Here is a 21,512-nt window from a genome sequence, read left to right on the forward strand (position 1 = left end):
TCAAATGTACTCACTTTTGTTGCCAGCTTTTTATAACGGCTGTATGTTGAGTTATTTTCAGAGGACAGTAAATCTGTACCTCTATACAAGCTACACTAACATTTTTTCGTTTTCTATACTTCTTCTATTAAGTTTTATTTCTATAGTTTTGTCCCTTGAGAATAGTCCGTTTATGTAAGCAAAAGTAACCCACAGTTATAAGTTGCAAATCCCTTGCTTACAATATCTGCATCAGACCAGAGAATATGAAAGAAAAACCATAAAGAAAACTTCATGTTTTTTTTCCTAACTTCTTTCAGTTCTTGTTTGTTTTTGGGGTAAGGGAAGTGGTAGCTTTGTGGTTAAGACATTGGACTTCTGCTCGGAAGGTTGTGAGTTCAAATTCCAGCACTGCCCAGCTGTGACTGTTAGGCCCTTGAGCAGCTCAGTTGTATGAATGAGTTAACTGTAATAAGGGTATGGATACAGGTATCTGCTACATACCATATATGTGCAATGGTGAAAGGTCTGGACTGCAGGCAGGTCTTTCCAGATGTGCTATCCACATTATACTATCAGAGATGTAGCCTTTAGAACTGAGTACTGATTATTTTTTTACATTATTATTTCCAAAGGAAAATTATAGTTTCAGCATATCCCAGCTTGTCAGAGTAAGACACAGCACCCCTAGAGGATGTGCCGTGCTCAAGGGCCCAACAGTGGCAGCTTGGCGTTGCTGGGGCTTGAACCCTTCACTTTACAATCAGTAACCCAGAGTCTTTACCACTGAACCACTACTGTCCATGGGTTCCAAAAATAATTTCACATTTTGAATCATCTGAGCACAGAATAGTTTCCCAATTTACCTGAGTCCGTATTAAATGAGCTTTGTCCTAAAGGATTTCTGATAATGTTCATTCTTTCTTTCCACGGTAGTGCTTTAACCTGGATTTGTTGATGAAACAGCAAGCTCCATTCACAGACAATGATTTCTGGTGGTGTTTTTGTGCCCATGCATTGATTTCAATTAATAAATTATCAGGATCACAGGCATCCAATACAAATGTTTGCCCTTGGTTCTTAAGCACAGAGATTTGTATACATAGTTTTTCACAGATTGGAGAAACTCTACCCATATTTAATTCTGAAAGACTCTTCCACTCTAAGACAATCTTAAAAAAAAAAAAAAAATAATCATGCTATTGATGTTATTGGTTATTTACCTAATTAGTCACAAAATGTTCCGTCAGCTGTTTATACTGTGACACTTACCTTTCCAGCCTTTTGTAGCCCCCTTAATTAAAAATGAACACATTTTCTCCTTAAAATGCTACATTTTCACACTTTCAACATTTGATATGTTTTCTGTGTTCTGTTGTGTATTGAAAATTTTGTAGCATTTACAAATGATTGCATTCAGTTGTTATTTACATGTTATACAGCGTCTAACTTGTTTTGGAATTAGGGTTGTAAATGGGGTGGGAGTCTCTACTGATTGACTTAGCCAGTTTGAAACCGTCCACATTTTCCTCCTGATGAATTCCTTTGTTGTGTTGGCAGTGTGTTTTGGGTCATTTCTTGCCATATGATAAAGTCCTTACGAAGTAGATTGAACGTGTTTCTCTGTAAATTGTCAGAATGTTTCTGTAGACTTGAATGGGGAATGGTAGCTCAGTGGTGAAGGTGCTGGGTTACTGATCGGAACCCAAGCTGCCACTCTTGGGCCCTTGAGCAAGGCCCTTAACCCTCTGTGCTCCAGGGGCGCCGTATCATGGCCGACCCTGCGCTCTGACCCCACTTTCCGAGCAAGCTGGGATATGCGAAGAATGAATTTCACTGTTCTCTAATGTATATGTGACAAATAAAGGCTATTCTATTCATTTTGCTGATACCATCATGACTTACATCATTAGTAAAGATCAACGAACCTGTTCCAGAAGCAGCCATCCCAGGGCAAGTCATGACACTTCTTCCACCACATTTTACCTATGAGCTCATACTGTATGTTTCAGCTCATGGATAAATCTTTGCTTTCTCCACCCATTGACCTTAATTTGGTAAAGGTTAGTCTTGTTTATTATACTTGTGTGTTGTATGTCTGTATTCCCCTGTGAATTTATTTGTGATCTAGCACCCATATTCTTTTAATAAGTGCATATTGTTGTATGGTTTAGATATTTCTGCCCCAAATCTTTCTTGAACAGTGGATTGGGATCCATAAATCCCTGCCCTGTGGAGATTGTTGATTATGTCAATGACCTTGGCCAACTTGTTTGATGTCTGCTTGTTAGTACACCAGTGGGTTATTCCTTTCTAGGATATTTTGGGACAAAAATAGAAGGTTTATAACAAATAGTAGCTTGTTTTAATTTGATTAACACATCTACTGAAACTGTTAAGAAGATGTAAAAAAGCTGAACATCTGAACTATTGTCTATTTGTTTATCTTTGAATTTAAACCCAAATGTTTTACTGTATCTCTAACTGTCCTCCAGGTCTCCTCGTTCAATCTCACTGCCAGACCGTGCTAATGGGTGAATAGACAAATCCCCAGAGAAACTTTCCAAATTCTAGTTAAAAAAACTTCCTATGAGAGTGGACAGCAAGCACAGTTGGGTAATTGGTCAGGTGACTACAATCTTTGGACCGTATACTGTGTCTAGATATAAACATTTTCTTAACATAGACTAAACATAGACTAAATTCTTGGCATATGTACAACTTGGGCGATTTGTATCACGCAGCTCTCAATTCTAGATTCTTGAGAACTGGCTAATATCTAATAGTATGAAAGTCTTACCAGCTTGAAAAAAGTGCATTACTGCTGGAATAAAATTTAATAAAAAAAATATTGATATTATTTACTAATTTGTAAATGTATTCAAATAGCCAATGAGAATGCAGTTCCTTATAATTGTTTCAAGATCCTCATTTGTGATCTTGGTATTGGATTGCTTTATATGCAGTTTTTGCCTATAGAGTTTTACTCATCCAATACTATGTTAATATGTTCTTAAAAATGTAAGGTTTACAGCATGATTTGAATCATTGATGAAACTGTAGTCTAGAGTTATGGGACAGGTCGACTATGGCTGTCTCTCTGTATGTTAGTAAATATAAACAATGTCACTCAACCAATTAAAATAAATGAACCCAACTAATTGTTTTATATGTAAAAAAAATGTTTTAATAATAATAATAATAATAATAAACACAGGCAATTGATGATAGGTTGACATAGGGTTACAACAGTTTTACAACAAATTTTAACATTATTATTATTTTTTTTTATAACAATCATTTTGGTTTCAATATACTTGCCAGTGCATTTTCAGTGAAGGCTTACATGACTTTAATATATGTCATATTTATAAGTCTGCACATGTTGGTTCTTGCAACCATTCTCTTGCTCCACACGCAAGCTACTGAAAGAGGAAATTATCATGCCTGTTGGCCCTAAAATAACATAATCAACCACAGATGTTGCCTCTTTCCCCTTTTATCTCCACACATGCTAATGGTGTTTATTAAGGTTACAGAGTTTTGAGTATAGAAACTGCTTAATGCTTTTTTCTATAATTGCACAGATATGCCTGACTAAAAGAGGAATCACAAACAAATAACAGAGGTGCAACTGTAAATTAATTTATTTTATTTCCTCATCAGAACCATTAACTTGTGCTCTAGATCCTTTGCTTGCAAGTTTCTTCAAAAAGATCATTCGAGAAGTAGTTGAACCTGTTCTAAAAATATAAAATTATTCTATTAGAACTGGTTATGTACCTAAATCTTTAAAAACCTGCCCTTTATCTCCAAGATTTTAGAGAAGGTTGTAGCACAGCAGTTATGCTCACACCTACTAAGGGATGACATTTTTTAAATGTACCAGTCAGGATTTAGGCCTTATCATAGCACAGAAATAAAAACTTTCTTTCAGCTTCTCCTATTAGGGGTCGCCACAGCCGATCATCCGCATGTTTGATTTGGCAAGTTTATTTATTTTTATTTTTTTTTACGCTGGATGCCCTTCCTAACGCAACCCTCCCCATTTATCCGAGCTTGGGACCGGCACTAAGAGTGGCTGGGGTTGGTTCCCTGACCAGGGATCGAACCCGAGCCGCATCTGTGAGAGCGCCACCTCCTAACCACTAGACCACCAGGGAAATATCATAGCATAGAAATAACACTGTTTAAACTGGTAAATGGCCTGTTATTGACCTCTGATCAGGGTTTTTGGTCATCATGGTGATTGCAGCTTTTGACACCACTGATCATAATATCCTCCTTGCTAGACTACAAAATAGTGTTGGTATAAAGGGAACAGCTCTCTCCTGGCTTAGGTCTTATTTGACTGATCAGTTTGTTGTTGATGTAAATGGTGAGTTCTTTACACTCTCTGAGGTAAAGTTCAAGTCAAATCAAATCACATTTTATTTGTCACATACACATACATACAGAGTATGACATGCAGTGAAATGCTTTTTACGTCTGTCCAGCATTCAAGCATAAAAAGGAATGGAAATAAGGATAAAAATAAAACCAAAAAAGGGAGGATAGATAAATTAAAATATAAAATACATGTGAAAATATATGTTTATACATAGATGCGTATGGTAGATATTGACTGTACAAATTAAAGTGATTTAGTGATTGTCCTTAAAGTGTCCATGTGCAGTATGGTGTGGTATAAAGTGGCACTGTGCTGTTCAAGTCCAGAGTTGAAGTGTCATAGTGCAAAAAAAGATGAAGATGGAGAAAGAGGTCCAGTACTAGATCCTGGGTGTTTCCTGGTTTAAACTCCAAATGTTCTGTGGGGAGAAGCTCCTCCTCATTCTCTCTGTGTTTGCTTTCGAGGAGCGGAAGCGCTTCCCTAAAAGCAACAAAGAAAATAGTCTATTGTTGGGATAGCTGAGGTCCTTCACAATCTTCCTGGCCCTGGTCCGGCACCGAGTGCTGTAGATGTCCTGCAGGTTACGGAGCTCGGTGTGGATGGTCGTTCAGCTGAACGCACCACCCTCTGGAGGGCTCGTCTGTCCGGCAAACTGTTCCATGATATCAGAGAGGCGAAGCGCCATGAGAATCCACGGGCACTTCCAGGACAGCGGAGAGACCCTGATGCATTTGGCATGGCATCCAGGCAATCACAAACTAAAAAACAACTTCACCTGCTTGTGACCGTGATGCCTCCTTCCCAAATGCGCTGAACGACTTCTACTCCCGATTTGAGGTTCAGAACAAAATGACAGCGAGGAAGACCACTCCTCCTCCCAGTGACTAGGTGCTCTGTCTAACCACAGCTGAAGTAAGGAAAACTATTTATGGAGAGTTAACCCACGGAAGTCTGCTGGACCAGACAGCATTCATGGCAGAGTGCTTAGGGAATGTGCAGAACAGCTAGCGGATGTCTTCACTGACATCTTCAACATCTCCCTGAGCAGCCACCTTGTTCCTACGTGCCTAAAGACGACGACCATCATTCCTGTGCCAAAGAATTATACAGTCTCCTGCCTCAATGACAATCGTCCTGTCACACTCAAACCCATTGTGATAAATGTGCTTCAAGAGGCTTGTAATGAGGGACATCAAGACCCAGCTTCCACCCTCACTGGACCCCATGCAGTTCATGTATCCTCCAAACCGATCTACGGACGAAGCCATCTCCACGACCCTTCATCTGGCCCTCACTCACCTGGACTCATATGCTGTTTATAGACTTCAGCTCAGCATTCAACAAAATCAATCCTCAGCACCTAATTGAGAAGCTGAGCCTACTGGGCCTGAACATCTCCCTCTGTAACTGGATCCTGGACTTCCTGACTAGGAGACCTCATTCAGTCCGGATCGAAAAACAGCGTCTCCAGCACCACCACACTGAGCACTGGGGCCCCTCAGGGCTGTGTGCTCAGTCCACTGCTGTTCACTTTTCTGACTTACGACTGTGTAGCAATGCACAGCTCAAATCACATCATCAAGTTCCCAGATGACGCCATCGTGTTGTGTCCCATGAGCAAGAACGATGTCAGCATACAGAGAGGGGGTGCAATGGTTAACAGCCTAGTGTGGCGCAAACAACCTGTCTCTGAGCGTTGACAAAACAAAAGAGAAGGTTGTGGACTTCAGGAGGTCACAGAGTGACCATTCTCAACTGATCATCGATGGTTCCTCTGTGGAGTTCGTCAAGAGCACCAAATTCCTTGGTGTTCATCTGTCAGAGAACATTACTTGGTCACTAAACACCAGCTCCATCACCAAAAAAGCCTCTGCTTCCTGAGAAGGCTGAGGAAAGCTCATCTCCCTCTCCTCATTCTGACCACGTTCTACAAAGGGACCATTGAGATCATCCTGCGCAGCTGCATCACTGCCTGGTTTGGAAACTCGGATCGCAAGACCCTAAAGAGGATAGTGAGGACAGCTGAGAAGATTATCAGAGTCTCTCTTCCCTCTATCATGGACATTTACACCACACGCTGCATCCGCAAAGCCAACAGCATTGTGGATGACCCCACACACCCGTCACACACACTCTTCACCCGCCTGCAAACAGGGAAACGGTTCCGAAGCATTCGGGTCGCCTTATCCAGACTGTGTAACAGTTTCTTCCCTCAAGCCATCGGGCTCCTCAACACAGAAATGAACTAAAACTCATGTGCACACACACACACACACACACACACACACACACACACACACACAAAATGTGTGACTAAACTGTATGACTGATCTGTACAACCCAGACTCAACACACACTCGTACTCACTTCACACATCCATGTCTTCAGCACCACCCATATTATATCACTTCATTACTACAAACTGTTTACATGCTGTTTTTGCACAAATTTCTGACTGCTGCTATTGCTGTTTTGCACACACCCTTTTGTTTTTATAAAGTAGGTTTATTGGCATTTACTGGTTTTACACTGTCTTGTGTTGTCTTGCACTGTCTGTCTTGCACTGTTTGCACCAGGTTGCACACGATGCACTTTATGTGGCGAGGACGCTTACTTTAGTCCTTAGCTCTGTGTTTTCTGTTATGTAGCTTTATATTGTTTATGTAGCACCAGGGTTCTGGAGGAACGTTGTTTCATTTTACTGTGTACTGCATCAGCTATATATGGTTGAAATGACAATAAAAGCTTCTTGACTTGACTTATAAATAAATATGACTTACACTACTGTTTAAAGCTGGTATAACAAAAACCAAAAACAACTGTTTAAAGCTGGTAAACCAAAAACTCCTTATAACAAATTATTTCTTGGTTCAGGAATAATTTTTCTACAACATTAGATTAATCACCTGACATGAAATTGTAAACTAGACACAAATGTGATTTTGTTTCTGTCCTATAGGAGGAATAAAAAACTTGAAATAAAAAGATACACTGTTTTTGAAAGAAAAATTATAATAATTTACAGCCATCATTATAGTACACTTTAATATTTTACATTCACATTAAATCACAGATGGACTGCAGTTAGTTGTCGTTGTCGTGATTGTTCTTTATTTGTACAGACCAGAGATGCATCACTGAGGAGTTGCTTATTGAGATTAATGCCAGATTTAAAAGTAATTCATACTTACTGATACTTAGAACTCTTGATAGAACATCTGATATATGGTGCTTTCTTTCCTGTTTTGCATTGGGAGCTTAGCAGTTACGTTTCTGTAGTAAATTTTATAAGGTTATAAGTTTTAATCCCAGGAATGCCATTACGCCTTAAATGCTCAGCTCTCTCCTGGATTAGACTCTGTCACACTACCAAATCGTCTCAGAATAAAGTATTTGTCAAATAAACAAATGCATGTCAATCTTGTCAACACAATGAATTTGGTGAGTAAATACGAAAATGAAAGTGTGTGTCTCACACTGGCTCACACATCAGTCTGTCAGAGTAAAATCTCCTCTAATGTCTCCTCTCTATGCCTCCCACCCCCCAAGCAGGTCATTCTTAAGACTTTGTTTCATTGTGTGTGTCCTGACAGCAAAGCTGAGATGCCTGGGAATGCAAGGCTTTAAAATAAAGCCATCAAAATAAATCACCCAGACACAGAGCTCCAACGAAACAAAAGCAGGACAAAAATTCCCACGGAATGTAAAATTTCAAAACAGAGTACTGTCAACATTTTTCACAAATACTTGAAGGTATTGAAACTAGCAGAACTCAGGAGGCTAACTTCTGCTTTTCACAAAGGAAATAATTACCACAAGGACGGAGTTCACCGATTGACAACTTAGATCTTGAGGTTTTTAGCTGAAAAGTGGAGAGAATGACGTCTCGCATACGTTTGCTAGACAGAGTGTATGATATAGAGGCATGCTTCTCTGCTCCGCCCCTTAAAAGTCTAGTCTCAGACTGTGTGTGTGTGTGTGTGTGAGAAAGAAAATGAGAGAGAGAGATACACAGCTACAAAGTGATTGTTTTACTGAGAGGAGCAGACTTCAATTTATCTGTCAGGCATGTTTGAGCTCTGAATTTACCTCTGAGTGGAATTGTACTTTTCATCAAAAATGGTGGTAAGGACTGTATATATATATTATTATTATACATTTTTATTATTTATTTATTTATTTATTTTTATTTATTTTTTCATAAAAACCTGAACCATTTTTACATACAAAACCTAAAGGTTTATATAATCCTCTGTGACTTTGTTGACCTTTATGTACCTCACAATAATTTGTTTCTATAAGTAGCCAGTGTTTGCTGCAGATATGGGAACCTGATACATTGTAGTTGTGTTAAAGTGTATTATGGAATAGAACAAAGAATGGTTTTTAAATTGAATTGCAGGGGAATTGAATTAACTTAAAACTGAACAGAAGAAATAATGAACTCTTTTGTGAATAATAATAATAATGAATAATTCAGCTTCCAATCTGATCATTCAAATTTTTTATTTTTTATTCAATCCTAATAGTTTGCTTGTGGGTATGTCAGGTAGAGTTGCAGCCCATTCACTATTTTACTTTGACAGGTCAGAATTGTTAGTGCCTGGAAGGTTGTGCATTCATATCCCTTAACCACCAATACACAGTTTTCTCACAATACCTCTAATTATTACATTATAATATGAAGCTTTGTTGGCTGAATCAATACTAAAACATAGGAATTATTTTGGTCAATTAACTCAATTCTCATTTTAAAGGACTAGAGAAATATGTATTTTTCTCATGAGTTTATGAGCACCATATTTTGTTCCTGGACCTCCAGCTGTCAGTATATAACTCTTTTGGATGTTCTGTGAGCCCAGGCACCCCACTGACCTTCTTTCAACCCCCTCTCCCCATCTCCCCACAACCCCCTTCAAGCCTTGTTTAGGTCCCAAACTAGTGCAGTGTAATATGACCCTTTGGCTTAGACAGAGAGAATGCTGAGACTGAGACTTTATGAGTGTTGTTAACTAGATGCTTTCCATCAGAAACTGTGAAATCAACTTGCAGACAAGGGGAAATCATTAATCTGGGCCAAATGTTAGGCAGAGGCTGCTCTATCAGACTGATATAAAAAGTCTCAGACACTCTAATTGTTTATTTAATTTTTCTCTGGAATGTTTTGTTGTTGTTTTAACAGCATTTTACAGTTTTTAGATTTTAGGCTTGTATAGTATTGTATAGAAGCATGAAAAAGAACCAAGTTGATCAGCTTGTTCGCAGTTTATGGCCTTGTGTTTATGGTTCATATATTGTATATACATTTTTATGCAGTACATTTTTACATTGAAGGCATTTTAACTTTTTAGAATATCACACACACACACACACACACACACACACACACACACACACACACACACATATATATATATATATATATATATATATATATATATATATATATATATATATATATATATATATATATATATATATATATATATATACTATCTTACTATCTTCATTATGGATATATTAAGAGTTATTCAATTTGCCATCAGTTTATAAACCTTGAATTTTCTAGCCTAACATTTCTGTGTGTCAACAAAGATTAAAATCATCCTATTGCGTCCTCACGAAATAAATTACTGAGTATTTTTGCAACTACTTTCATTTCCCATCTTTTTCTTACCATGCGTGAGTTTCCATGATTCATGCGTCAGTTGCAGTGAACGTAGTGCATACTTTGGTATATTTAGCAACTACTTAAATTATCTGTGTCTAAACTGATTCCTGTATGGTCATCTGGGTGTTTAGATGTTTGTCTTCATCTTTGTCTGTATGTCCAGAGTGTTGTTTTGTAGGCTATAGTTGTAGGAGGTTGTGTGTAATCCAGCAAGTGTCCTAGTAAACAGCTGGTACTAATGTCAGTGTCAGGAGTCAGAGTGAATGGCTTAATCAGATCAGGAGTTCTACTTCAACTTGTTGTAGTCATAAATTTAGTCATATTAGCAATTAGCTCTGCTAATCGGTTGTGCTATCCTGACGGGGAAATGCAACTCAAATCTACACTGAATAGTTAGATATGTTAACAGTTCAACTTTTGAAAGTTGAACTTTAAGATTAGTTCTAAATGTGGGCTGCGGACTGCACTGAATATGTGATGACCTGAAGCATGGAAGCTGATTTTTGCTTTGATGTTTTGACACAGTTATCATTGTGAAGATCCCTAATTATATTAACACTGATTAGCTTTTATTTATCCAGGAAATTACAAGGATGTCCATTTAAGCATTTATGCATTGCTTATGCATTTGTTACATCAGTTAATCATTTTGTGCAATTAAATCAATCTACTGAATTTGCTGGTAACATCAGTTGCCTGGAATTTCTTGCATCTGTTTAACTTGGCTAATTGTTAATCATGATGAATGTTTTAGAGCTAGTTAAAATCCAAAGAAAATCATATTAGATGAGTAGAATTTGTAGTACTATTTAATTATTTTATCCTAAAAGCATCACATGTCCCAAAGTTTTTTTTATTCTTCTAATAATTTTTCACACTGTGGAACAACCATGAAATACCTTTAGCCTGCATGCTGCATGTTCACACACCTTCTGGCTTTTCACTTTCAGTCTCATTAATCCTGTACTCATATTTATACATTGTATTTATTTGGATTTTTAAATATTTATATTAACCATTGTTAATAGTTATTGCGTTTAAATCGACCAACGCACTCAGAACTAGCTGCAAAATGTAATTATTAATAACTAACAGTTTGAAAATTGCTTTTCTCATATATTATTATTAACTACCTATGACAGACAAACTCTACTGGCAACTGATTGGATCTTTTGTCTTTCAGATCTTTTCATGATTATGATCTCATGTTTAATCTAAAATTATAATTGTCAGTTGTCTGTTCCGAATATTTTTTTGTTTTAGTCTCTTCTAAACCTAACTGTTTACTAACTCAAAGCTCTTTTGAAATCCTGCCAAGAAATCATATATACTGCATATGTGTGTCAAATTATAAGGCAATAACATTTGTGGCTCAGATTGTAGTTCACACGTTTTCATTTCTCTGTGGAAAGCATGTGTGCAGGAAGAGGTTAAAACTGTGGTGAGGTTGAATGCACAGCAAAAGCATAAGGCATCAGGTCCAGGAAGTCAACTTCAAGCAAAACCACAAGAACCAATAAGCGATCAGAAGGCCCACTTACCTAAAGAATCTCGTTTCTAATGAATTCATGCATTTTACGGATAAACTCTATTCTACCAGAAAGCATATATAATCCACCACTTCATTTCACCTTTGTACACCTTTTGGAAACACCAGGTCTGCACTAGTAGCCAATTATCTTTTGCATGTCTCATTTCTGTGCGTTATGCATGTCGTCATAAAAAATAGAAACGTCATATATCATGTCAGTCCAGTCTGCAAATGAAGCCTGCAGCTTTTGTTCAGCATTTATTTTCCGAATCTAAATATCGGGAATACATTGTCATTGGAGGGACAGGACCCAGAATGCAGAAAACTCTGAGAAACATGGCATTTGTGTATGATACCCGTCATAGTTCAGAAACAGGAAATACCAGGGCAGCTAATAAGGCAAGTCACACAGACATGCTGGGGCCTGAAGAGGCCATAAGTCTCAGCATCTTCTCTCCTTAACCTAATTTATGTTCCTAAGATAGCTGATCTGGATGACGTTGGGTGCACAGTTTGACCATTCATAACATAACTCTTGAAGCTTTTCTCATAAAATTGAGGCTCCTAATCCTGTATTTGTCATTCTTTGCATTGCATCCTTATTATCTTACTCCTTGTTTGCCCAGGACTTTCTTACTCCCATTACATATGTTGATATAAATTTAGGGTGCAGGAATCACCCCTGTGCTCAGGCACTCAGGCACTCACAAGTTTCGTTGTGAGTGGAAAAAACTATTCTTTTGGGGTCAGAAAAAAAAACTTCTGCCCCATGCCCAGTATTCCCAGGATAAGCTCTGACTCTAGTTTAACCCTGAATAAAATAAAATGGCTAGAGAAAGTGTAATGGCTACATTAATGACCGTAACAGGTGATGATAAAAAGGTAAATTGCAGATACTGCAAATTGCCAATTGCAGGTCATCTCCCTTTTCTCATGCTTAAAAGATCTGGGCTAAATTTGTCATTTTGTGCAGCTTTTGAAAATTTTTCGATATATGGTCATGGATTCAACATTTTTCTGAGGCTTGTCATCTCTGCACACATCACACACAGTGTTTTGTTTTTAATTACAAGAAAATCGAAAAGCTTACTGCTGTATGGTGTATTTGAAAATGCAGCCTTTCTACAGGATGCTTCTAAAACACAAGTGCATTGCAAGCTGTAATTAGATTAGAAAAAAGGAAACACAAACACACTAGTGTAGTGTCAAAGCATGATATCATAGTTCTCATGTTAACCACACTAAAACCTACTTATTAGGCCATATGACTCAGAGAGAGAGGGAGAGAAAGACAGCTGCAGAAAGAAAGTTTAGGCCAACTGTCTCTGCCTTATCCCCACAAACACACATGCGCAGAAACACCTCACAGCTGAATGGGAACAGGTTACTCATGGCAAACATATATACACACACGCACGCATACACACACACACACACACACACACACACACACACACACACACACACACACACACACACAAACACGCACAGAGATGTTCTCAGTAAGCATTAGTATACTGCAAATGCATATAAGTTGTATACACATACACACACACACACACACACACACACACACACACACACACACACACACACACACTGCATCTCCACATAACAGTTAAGCACTGCTTTGTAAATAGGACACACTGGAATCTAAAACTGTGGCAGCATATTACAAATTTTGTCACTTTTTGTGTAACACATTTTTTTTGTGGGAGACATGTTATCCACCACCTGAAACCTGTCGCATGAGTCACAGTGCAGCGGTGTTGATAGTGGTGATTCATATGCTAAAAGCAGTGCAGTACAACAGGTGCTTCTCACGTCAGCCTACTGAGCTCAATAGAGCCTTTGTTGTTAAAGATTCATCTACAAAAAAAGCCAGCTCCAATTTAGGCTGCTGGTAGGACTTATCAGCAGGAGGCTGACGACTAAGGAAGGAAGGCAGTCGCGCGTGGGGAGTGAGGATAGGCTAAGCAGATTAGCACTGTCCACCCTATGAGTAGATGTTCACACAAACACACATACATTGGGTACATTGAACATAGTATTTTTTTCAGCGGATGTAACTAGAAAAGGGGAATTCTGAGCAGCTTGTGAACAGCATGACACATGACAGAGTGGGTAGAGAACTCCAGGATTGAGACCACCGCTAATTTTGCTGTAACATGTCATCACTTCCTTGTAATTTATTCTATGATTCACCGTAACGCACAAACAGTTTAGATAGTTTCCATAGCTGCTTTACCTGACTAACAGTGAACTCATATCACCCTTTTCTATGATTTAATTTTTAAATTCCAAGTAGGTGTTCACATATAAATCACCAAATGCTTAAACACCCTACACTGGTGTAAGCAGACAGCAGAGTGTATTAGTGTGTGTAACTGTTGCTGCTGAGGAATTTCTGAACACATGGGACCTGGTTTAAAGGGACGTGTGCGCAAGTGTGTGCGCATGTCCATGTGTGCGTGTGTTGGTGCACATTGTATGTGGCATATGTTTGTGCTGAATTTAGAATTTGCAGGTGGTGGTGTGTATTTCTGCATAACCTTTTATATAGGTTTCTGAATAAAGAGCAGAACAATAATTTGAATGACAATTACAGATTAATGTATTGGACTGGCCTGTTTTACTTTTGTTTTCTTATGATACAGCTATAATGCTTTTAATGTTACAACTGCAGTCATTCTGGGGGTTTCTAAAATATAAATGAGCTTTTTTTTTTGGAGAAGTACTGGGGAGACGAGTTCCTTTTATTTCTCCAACGGATGATGTGACAGGAAGCAAAAGCCATGCTCATGAATTAGCTAGTGAAACCAGTTGCACCTTAATTACCTTATTATGTTTATCTACTTTTGAACAGTCAGACATTCAGAGAAACAAGATTACAGACAACAAATAAAAAAAGGAATGTCAACACAAATTAATAAAAAAGCAGCAGACATTTCAGAATGGAGTGTCTATGAACAGACTTGATTTTAGATGCTGTTTTCCAAGGAAGGATTACGTGGCTATGACTTCAAATGTTGTGAGGCTCTGTTTCTGGCCACAACTCTGTTTCTGGCCACAAAGAATCGAGGGAGTCACTAACATTCCTAGTAGTGCCTAGCTATGGCCGGGCCAATTATCATCTTCACACAAAGGCCTTGTTTGCTGATTGTTACTAACCCGGGAAGGCACTAGCGTCTCCGTTAACCCCTGTGCCTGTGCATTTTCTCTGTGCCGAGTTTTGTATTGAATGTGAATGTGAATGATGTCACGTTTTCTCCCCAGACCATCTTTGCCAAAGCGCTCTATGACAACACTGCTGAAAGCCCAGATGAACTGGCCTTCCACAAGGGTGATGTTGTTGTGGTGATAGAGCAAACCGTTGAGGGCAGCGTGGGCTGGTGGAAATGCTCTCTGCATGGCCGGGAAGGCCTTGCACCGGCCAATCGGCTGCGGCTCCTCTCACCCTCCGAGAGTATTTATCAAATCCCACGTCCATCTGAAGCCAGCCCAACTTATGAGGTCATGGAGCATTTCTACAAGGTGCCATCCACAAACATGGTGCACAGTCCTGTTCTTTTCCCACAGAAATCTAAAACACTGGAGAGACACACCTCTCTAAACAAGGTATACATACTTTTTTTTAAGAAGAAATGTTAATGGCGTGTTGGCGTTTTTTTTAAATAAATATAAATATATTTATTTTATAAATAAACATGAAACCATTAACTTTGACAGGATTAGTACCATTGTATACTATAAGTAGCAATTTTTTTTTAAATGTGATGTGTACCATTTAGAAGCTGAAATTTGGTATTAAGGCTAGTACAAGGTCTATCGGATTTTTTGGGTTATTAGATTTTACTTTAGAAATACCTGGTAGCAAGGCAATTGTAGGTTAATAGGCAATTTTGTGGTGACCCCTGCTGGATAAAGCACTAGCAGATGCTCTGGCATGGCCTCTGCATGATCATCTTTATGGGCTCATAAAATATATAGAGGACAGACTACAGACATCATTAACTACAACCAGCAGAATGAAAAAGAGGGATAGGGAAGTGTCAGCTGTGGGTGGGGCTTGTAAGGCCACATGTTGCTGATTTCCCCTACTGCTTTAGGGAAAATAATTACCTTTACATTAGTTCTCTTCTAGTGAATGTGCTTTGTGGCTTTAATTAGAGAACTGGGTTAAGTTGGCACCTACACTGAGCTTGGGAAATATGTGCCCAAAGACAGCTCCTAATGTGACTCCCTGAAGGAAACAAATACTATGATATAAAGTTAAAATTAATATTTTTTTTAAGGTGGTTAAAGACGATAGATCCAGTCCTGGTGCAGATATGTATGCTGTTCCTATGGTTGGGAGAAAAGGCTATTTGTACACGGTAAGACCTGTCTTAATTGTTTCTTAATGTAACAAGTAGATGAGTATTATTGATGTAATATCACTGCATCGGTCACAAACACTGTCATGCAATATTTTATTTCTTTTCATGATTGGCTGTTAATGATAAAATGTATTCCTGTCCATAAACACAGTCACCAACGCCACGGCCTACATATCGGAGACCTTCAATTACAAACATACAGAAGACATATGAAATCATGGACAACAGTGTGCACAAACCATGTGAGGCAAATGTATGTACAGAAAACAGTGTTCAGTTATAGTTTGTCTTTAATATTTGCAATAAAAATGTATGATTACTACAAAGATAACAGTTTACCACTTCGCTGTATCAAGGTCTCTTAATGTTTTACAGATTTATGCTGTACCACCAACACCATCCAAAGAACCCAATTATGACATTCCTGTACCTTCTAAAAAGGAAATACAATTAAACCTTGGTTCCAGCTACAGCACTTTGCTTAACCCACAAAAGTTTGAGCAGATATATGATGTTCCTGTAGCACCAGAAAAGCCTAGCAGTGGCTGTGGATTTTATAGCACAGTACCATCCAAAGGAGCACATTGTGAAAAAGAACTCTATGACACTCTACCAACATGTGTCCGCCTTGCAACTGTCCCTAGCAGGTTGCTCTATGATATCCCAAAATGCAGTGAGCAAGCACAACAAAAAGGAGACTCCATCCCACCAAGCAAAGAAAGCATCTATGATGTACCACCTAGCATCCACCAAAAAGAAACCATTATGAATGGTCTAATGCTCTCAAATGAGAAAGATGTGAACCCAGTTGATTCTGAAAATGTTTCTAAACCTCTGGAATATAGAGTTTCTAAACCTCTGGAATGCAAACCTGCACAAAGGCCTGGTCATCCTCATGGATGTTCACCATGGGGCAGAAAGGTTATATTGTCCAGAGAACTACAGGAGAGGGGAATAATGCCTATTGAAAACGAGATAAAGAATGGCAAAGGTGTGTCTACTTCCGAAAACCAAAGAAACTCCACAGTGTCCAACTCCTCTACCACCTCCAGCTCTTCCTGGAGCTCATGCGACTCTCTTATGTGTGGATCCCCCTCACCAGAGCCGTTGCGGGAGGTCACATTGTCCCCAGAGGAAGCAGCCCAACGGCTTTTGCAACTCCAGGAATCAGTCTGTCAGGCTGTATCCAAGCTCATGGACTTTGTAAGTAGCCGCTGGAGAAACCGCGAACACCTTAGCCAGCACCTGAAGCAGATTCGTGCAGCTTCAGAGGATGTGGCCAACTCAGTAACTTTGTTCCTCAACTTTGCTCTGGATATCAGAGGTAATGCACAGAGGCTGACTGACTCTCACCTGCAGGCCAGGCTGCAGAAGCAGCTCTCTATTGTAGAGGACTCTGGACTGATTGTGCAGAAATCAGTGGATGCTCTAGGTGATTTGGGCTGGTCTTTGGATGTCCTGGCTCAGGATCTCAGGCAATCACAGACTCCAGATCAGTTGGAGCGCTTAGTCATGGTGGCTCGCACTTTGCCTGAAGACCTGAAACGGTTGGTGTCCATTGTCAACGCCAACAGCAAGCTTCTGTTCAGAAACTCACCAAAAGAGCCAGAAATGCCAAAGAACACCAGTCTACCAGATGCAAGAAAAAGCCCTAGCAAACATGATCCAATGCAAGATACACAGGGAGATGAGGATTATGTACAACTTCAGGTAACCAGGATTTTCATAAAATGTTACAAGGATCTGAATATCTGCCTCAACAAATCAGCTAAACATTTTGTCTGACATCATTTTTACAGACGAAGACAGATTTTGAAACGCAACTGCAAAGTGAAGCAATAGACACCAGTGAATTGGAAGAAAATGAAAGAAAACAGGTAATGATTTTATCCATTTATATGTGCCAATTATGTATCCTGAACAAGAGCAGACTTGAAAGTCATTGGGATCCCTGGCCATAATTTTTGTTTGCTTGCAAAATTGTTGTAAAATCCGGAAGTCAAGGTCAACACACTTTCATCACAAGTGCTCATTTCTTTCTTAACTACAAATGCATCCATCCGGTTTGGGTGTGAACACACACACACACACACACACACACACACACACACACACACACACACACACACACTTACTCAAATGCACACACATAAAACCTTGTTCTGGAAGCTCTCAATGTTTTCTTTTATGCTTATTTTTCAGGCTTCTGAACCAGAGCCTACATGTGCTGACAGCACAAGACAACAACCCAGCAGGCCTGTTATTTCCCGCCACTGCCGTCTGTATTTCGGGGCCATCAAAAAGGCCATTGCTGTGTTTATTACCAGCCTGCAGGAACAACAGCCCCCTGAGAAGTTCATATCCCACAGTAAACTGGTGATCATGGTGGGCCAGAGGCTAATAGACACCCTTTTTTCTGAAGCGCAGATCAGGAAGGACAATCAGGAAATCCTGCAAAAAAGTAACCACTTGTGTGCCCTCCTCAAGCAAATGGCAGTGGCTACCAAAAAGGCAGCACTGCACTATCCTGACCAAGTGGCAATGCAGGAAGCACAGGACTTTGCCAAAGAGCTGGCTCAGAGAGCACACCATTTTCGCATGTCTCTGGATACCTGAGGGTTCTGTGACAGGACAACAGTATTTTCAAAGGTTTCAGCCAGAAACATTCCCACATGTTCTGCAATTGTGCTGTTCTCACCCATTTTTATTGTCCATCAGTTCTTCTATAAATGTGTCAGAAAAATGTCAAAATGTGTGGCATCAGATAGCAAAGCATTCAGCTATGTCTAATTCATATTTATTAAAGAAACACTGTAGAGGCAGTAAAATACCAGAGTAGGTGGAGATATTGTTAGGCTTGCACTAGTCTCAAGTTAAGATTGGAGCATGTTCCATAAGCAGCATACAAATGTGGCATTGTCTAAATGCATAGGAGAAGACTACAGGAGCTAGCTAACTAGAGATAGTATAGGGTTTGTTATTTTCACTTAAGCAAAATGTGCACTATTTTTTGTCAAATGTTGTAGGTGTAAAGATGATTATATAAGATATACATTAGACAAAATAATTATACTATTTAGCTTTGTTTTAACAAAACTCACTCACATTAGAGCAGTTTTTTATAACAGTAGATATTATTAAATAATAATAAATTAGATACTTTTTCTTTCAAGTATAGGATTATATGTCCAAAGTGACTGTTAGATTAAGCAACATTTTAAATAAATGCAAACAAAACAGTTATTCTTTGAAAAACATGTTGGCACAGTGAGCGTTGGCGTTAACTCTTCCCACTTCCTAGAGAATAAATATAAGGTTTGCGTACATGCAGCAGTTTGTCACTTGTTACTTTGAAAATGTATTAACGTTTCTAACAGAGGAGAGGATCAAGAGCCCTCCAAATCACCTCTAACCTTTATTTAAAACAAAACTAAATTAAAACCTAAACGTTTTATTTTAAATGAATTAAGAAAACTATTCAAAGTATATCTAAACACAAAATGTTACTTATTGCATTGGAATTAGAAATATTTTTATATCTATTTTGCTTATTTTCATTAAGGGTAACTGAAAGGTACTGTGTGTACATTGTAGACAATATACTATACATATTTTTTTAGATTTTGTGATGGGTTACTCTTTCTGTCTCTTTTTGAGCATTGTGTAAATATATTTCACCAAATTGTATTGTCAGTTTTAATATTTACATCTTAGAGGTCACATTTTATTTAAAAAATTATTTGCTGTGATTTTACCAACTGCAATAATTTTAGCCAAATTTCTGGCTGTAATGTATTTCTTAACTAAATATAACCAGTTTTTCTAAATAAATGTGGTGCAATTATTGAAAAAAACAAAACAAAACAAAGAACAGGAAAGATCGCTACAGTGAAACACTCTCACATTTAGCCACAGTACATGGTGCGAATACATGTATTTACTTTCCTCGTATACATTACAGCACAGTGAAATAATTTTTTTGCATATCTAGTGATGTTGAGAAGCTGGGATGAGAGTGGAGGGTCAGTCATGATACAGCCCCCCTGGAGCACTGAGGATTAAGAGCATAAGAGTGGCAGCTTGGTGATACTAGGGCTTCTTTCGATTAGTAATAAGTAATACAGATCCTTAACCACTGAGCTACCACTTCTCATCATTGGATCCCATTTTACATCTCATTTCAAACATTGGTATTTATACCATGAAAATATGAACTGGAAATATTTTAATAAAATATGTTTAATGGGTGGAAAGATTAACTGATAATAAATAGGCTGCGACGTAAAGGTATTTTTATACACATTTTCATACACCAGAACTGAGTAAAGGGGGAATGCAGACTTTTGCACCTTAAGCAGAATAGCTAGTTTTCAGACTTTATTTGTAATTATGTCTGACTGCTAAATACCTTGTTCATAATCAGTAGCAGGTGCTGGAATAAAAATCCTGTCAAAAATCAAATCACACACCAGAATGGCCTCAATGTTAATGAATATGTTTTGATTCAATGGTGTCATGTCACAGCTCCAGGATCCGAGATTTGATCCTGAGCTGAGATTACTGTCGGTGTGCAGTTTTTGTGCATCCTCTGTGTTCTCTAGTTTCCTCCTTCCTCCTAAAAAACATGCCAGTAGATACATTGCTAGCATAAATTGCCCTAGATTGTGCTTGGTGTATTTTTAGTGTTTCTGGGATCGACTATGGAACCACTATTACCCTGTACAGACTTTTACATTTACCGCATTTAGCAGACATCATTATCCACAGCGATATACAAAAGTTTTATCAATGAATACATCAACATTAAGGATAGACTTAGGATACCATCAGACTAAAGCTCTGTTGGGAGGAGTTAGTAGCTCAGGGATGTGGGCCGTAGTAGCTGAGAAGTGGTAGTTCCGTTGTTATGGTTTTGGCTTACTGACTGGATAGTTGGGATTTAAGCCCTGGTATCACCAAGCTGCCACTCTTGGGCCCCTGAGCAAGGCCCTTAACCCTCTGTGATCCAGTTACACTCTATCATGGCTGACCCTGTGCTCTGTCCCCCAGCTTCCTAACATTGCTGGTCTATGGAAAAAAAGAATTTCATTGTGCTTTAAGGTACATGTGACAAGTAAAAGCCCCTTTACAGCATTCTTTTTTACTCGTTTATTTTTCCCCTGATCTCAGTATATATCTTCAGTGTACATCATTGTGTGGCTTATGTGATACGAGCAGAAGGTTCATGGTATTGTTCAGTGGTCAACACCGACCACATGTCTCATTGTGAAACTAATAGACTCGCATGCGTCACGACCAGGTCAAGTGTGATTTCCAAACAAAGCTTTGGCGCCATCTGTAGGCTTACTGACAATAATAATTTCTTAATTATAACATCTCGTGAAAGATTTCTTTATTTGATTATACTGAGAAAAAAAAACATTTTACAGGTCTTTAGAAATCTACACATGTACTCATATCGATAAACACAGACATTGCATATTTACACTTTTTGCATATTTAATTTTAAATAATGTGGCAATAATAGCAGCTGTATTACATACACTTGTAAAAAAGATCGTT

General features: G+C 38.6%; 1 protein-coding gene across 1 annotated transcript; it reads left to right on the top strand.

Annotated features, from left to right (window-relative positions):
• The first annotated feature begins 8,234 nt into the window (after positions 1-8,234).
• On the top strand, positions 8,235-19,758 carry cass4 (Cas scaffold protein family member 4). The gene is made up of 7 exons (XM_046874582.1): positions 8,235-8,494; positions 14,848-15,189; positions 15,867-15,947; positions 16,102-16,203; positions 16,326-17,660; positions 17,750-17,827; positions 18,153-19,758. The coding sequence occupies exons 1-7, from the start codon at positions 8,489-8,491 to the stop codon at positions 18,564-18,566; spliced, it is 2,358 nt and encodes a 785-aa protein (XP_046730538.1). The 5' UTR covers positions 8,235-8,488; the 3' UTR covers positions 18,567-19,758.
• The last annotated feature ends 1,754 nt before the right edge of the window (positions 19,759-21,512 follow it).

This window comes from Silurus meridionalis, chromosome 19, assembly GCF_014805685.1.
Source record: "Silurus meridionalis isolate SWU-2019-XX chromosome 19, ASM1480568v1, whole genome shotgun sequence".
NCBI lineage: Eukaryota > Metazoa > Chordata > Actinopteri > Siluriformes > Siluridae > Silurus > Silurus meridionalis.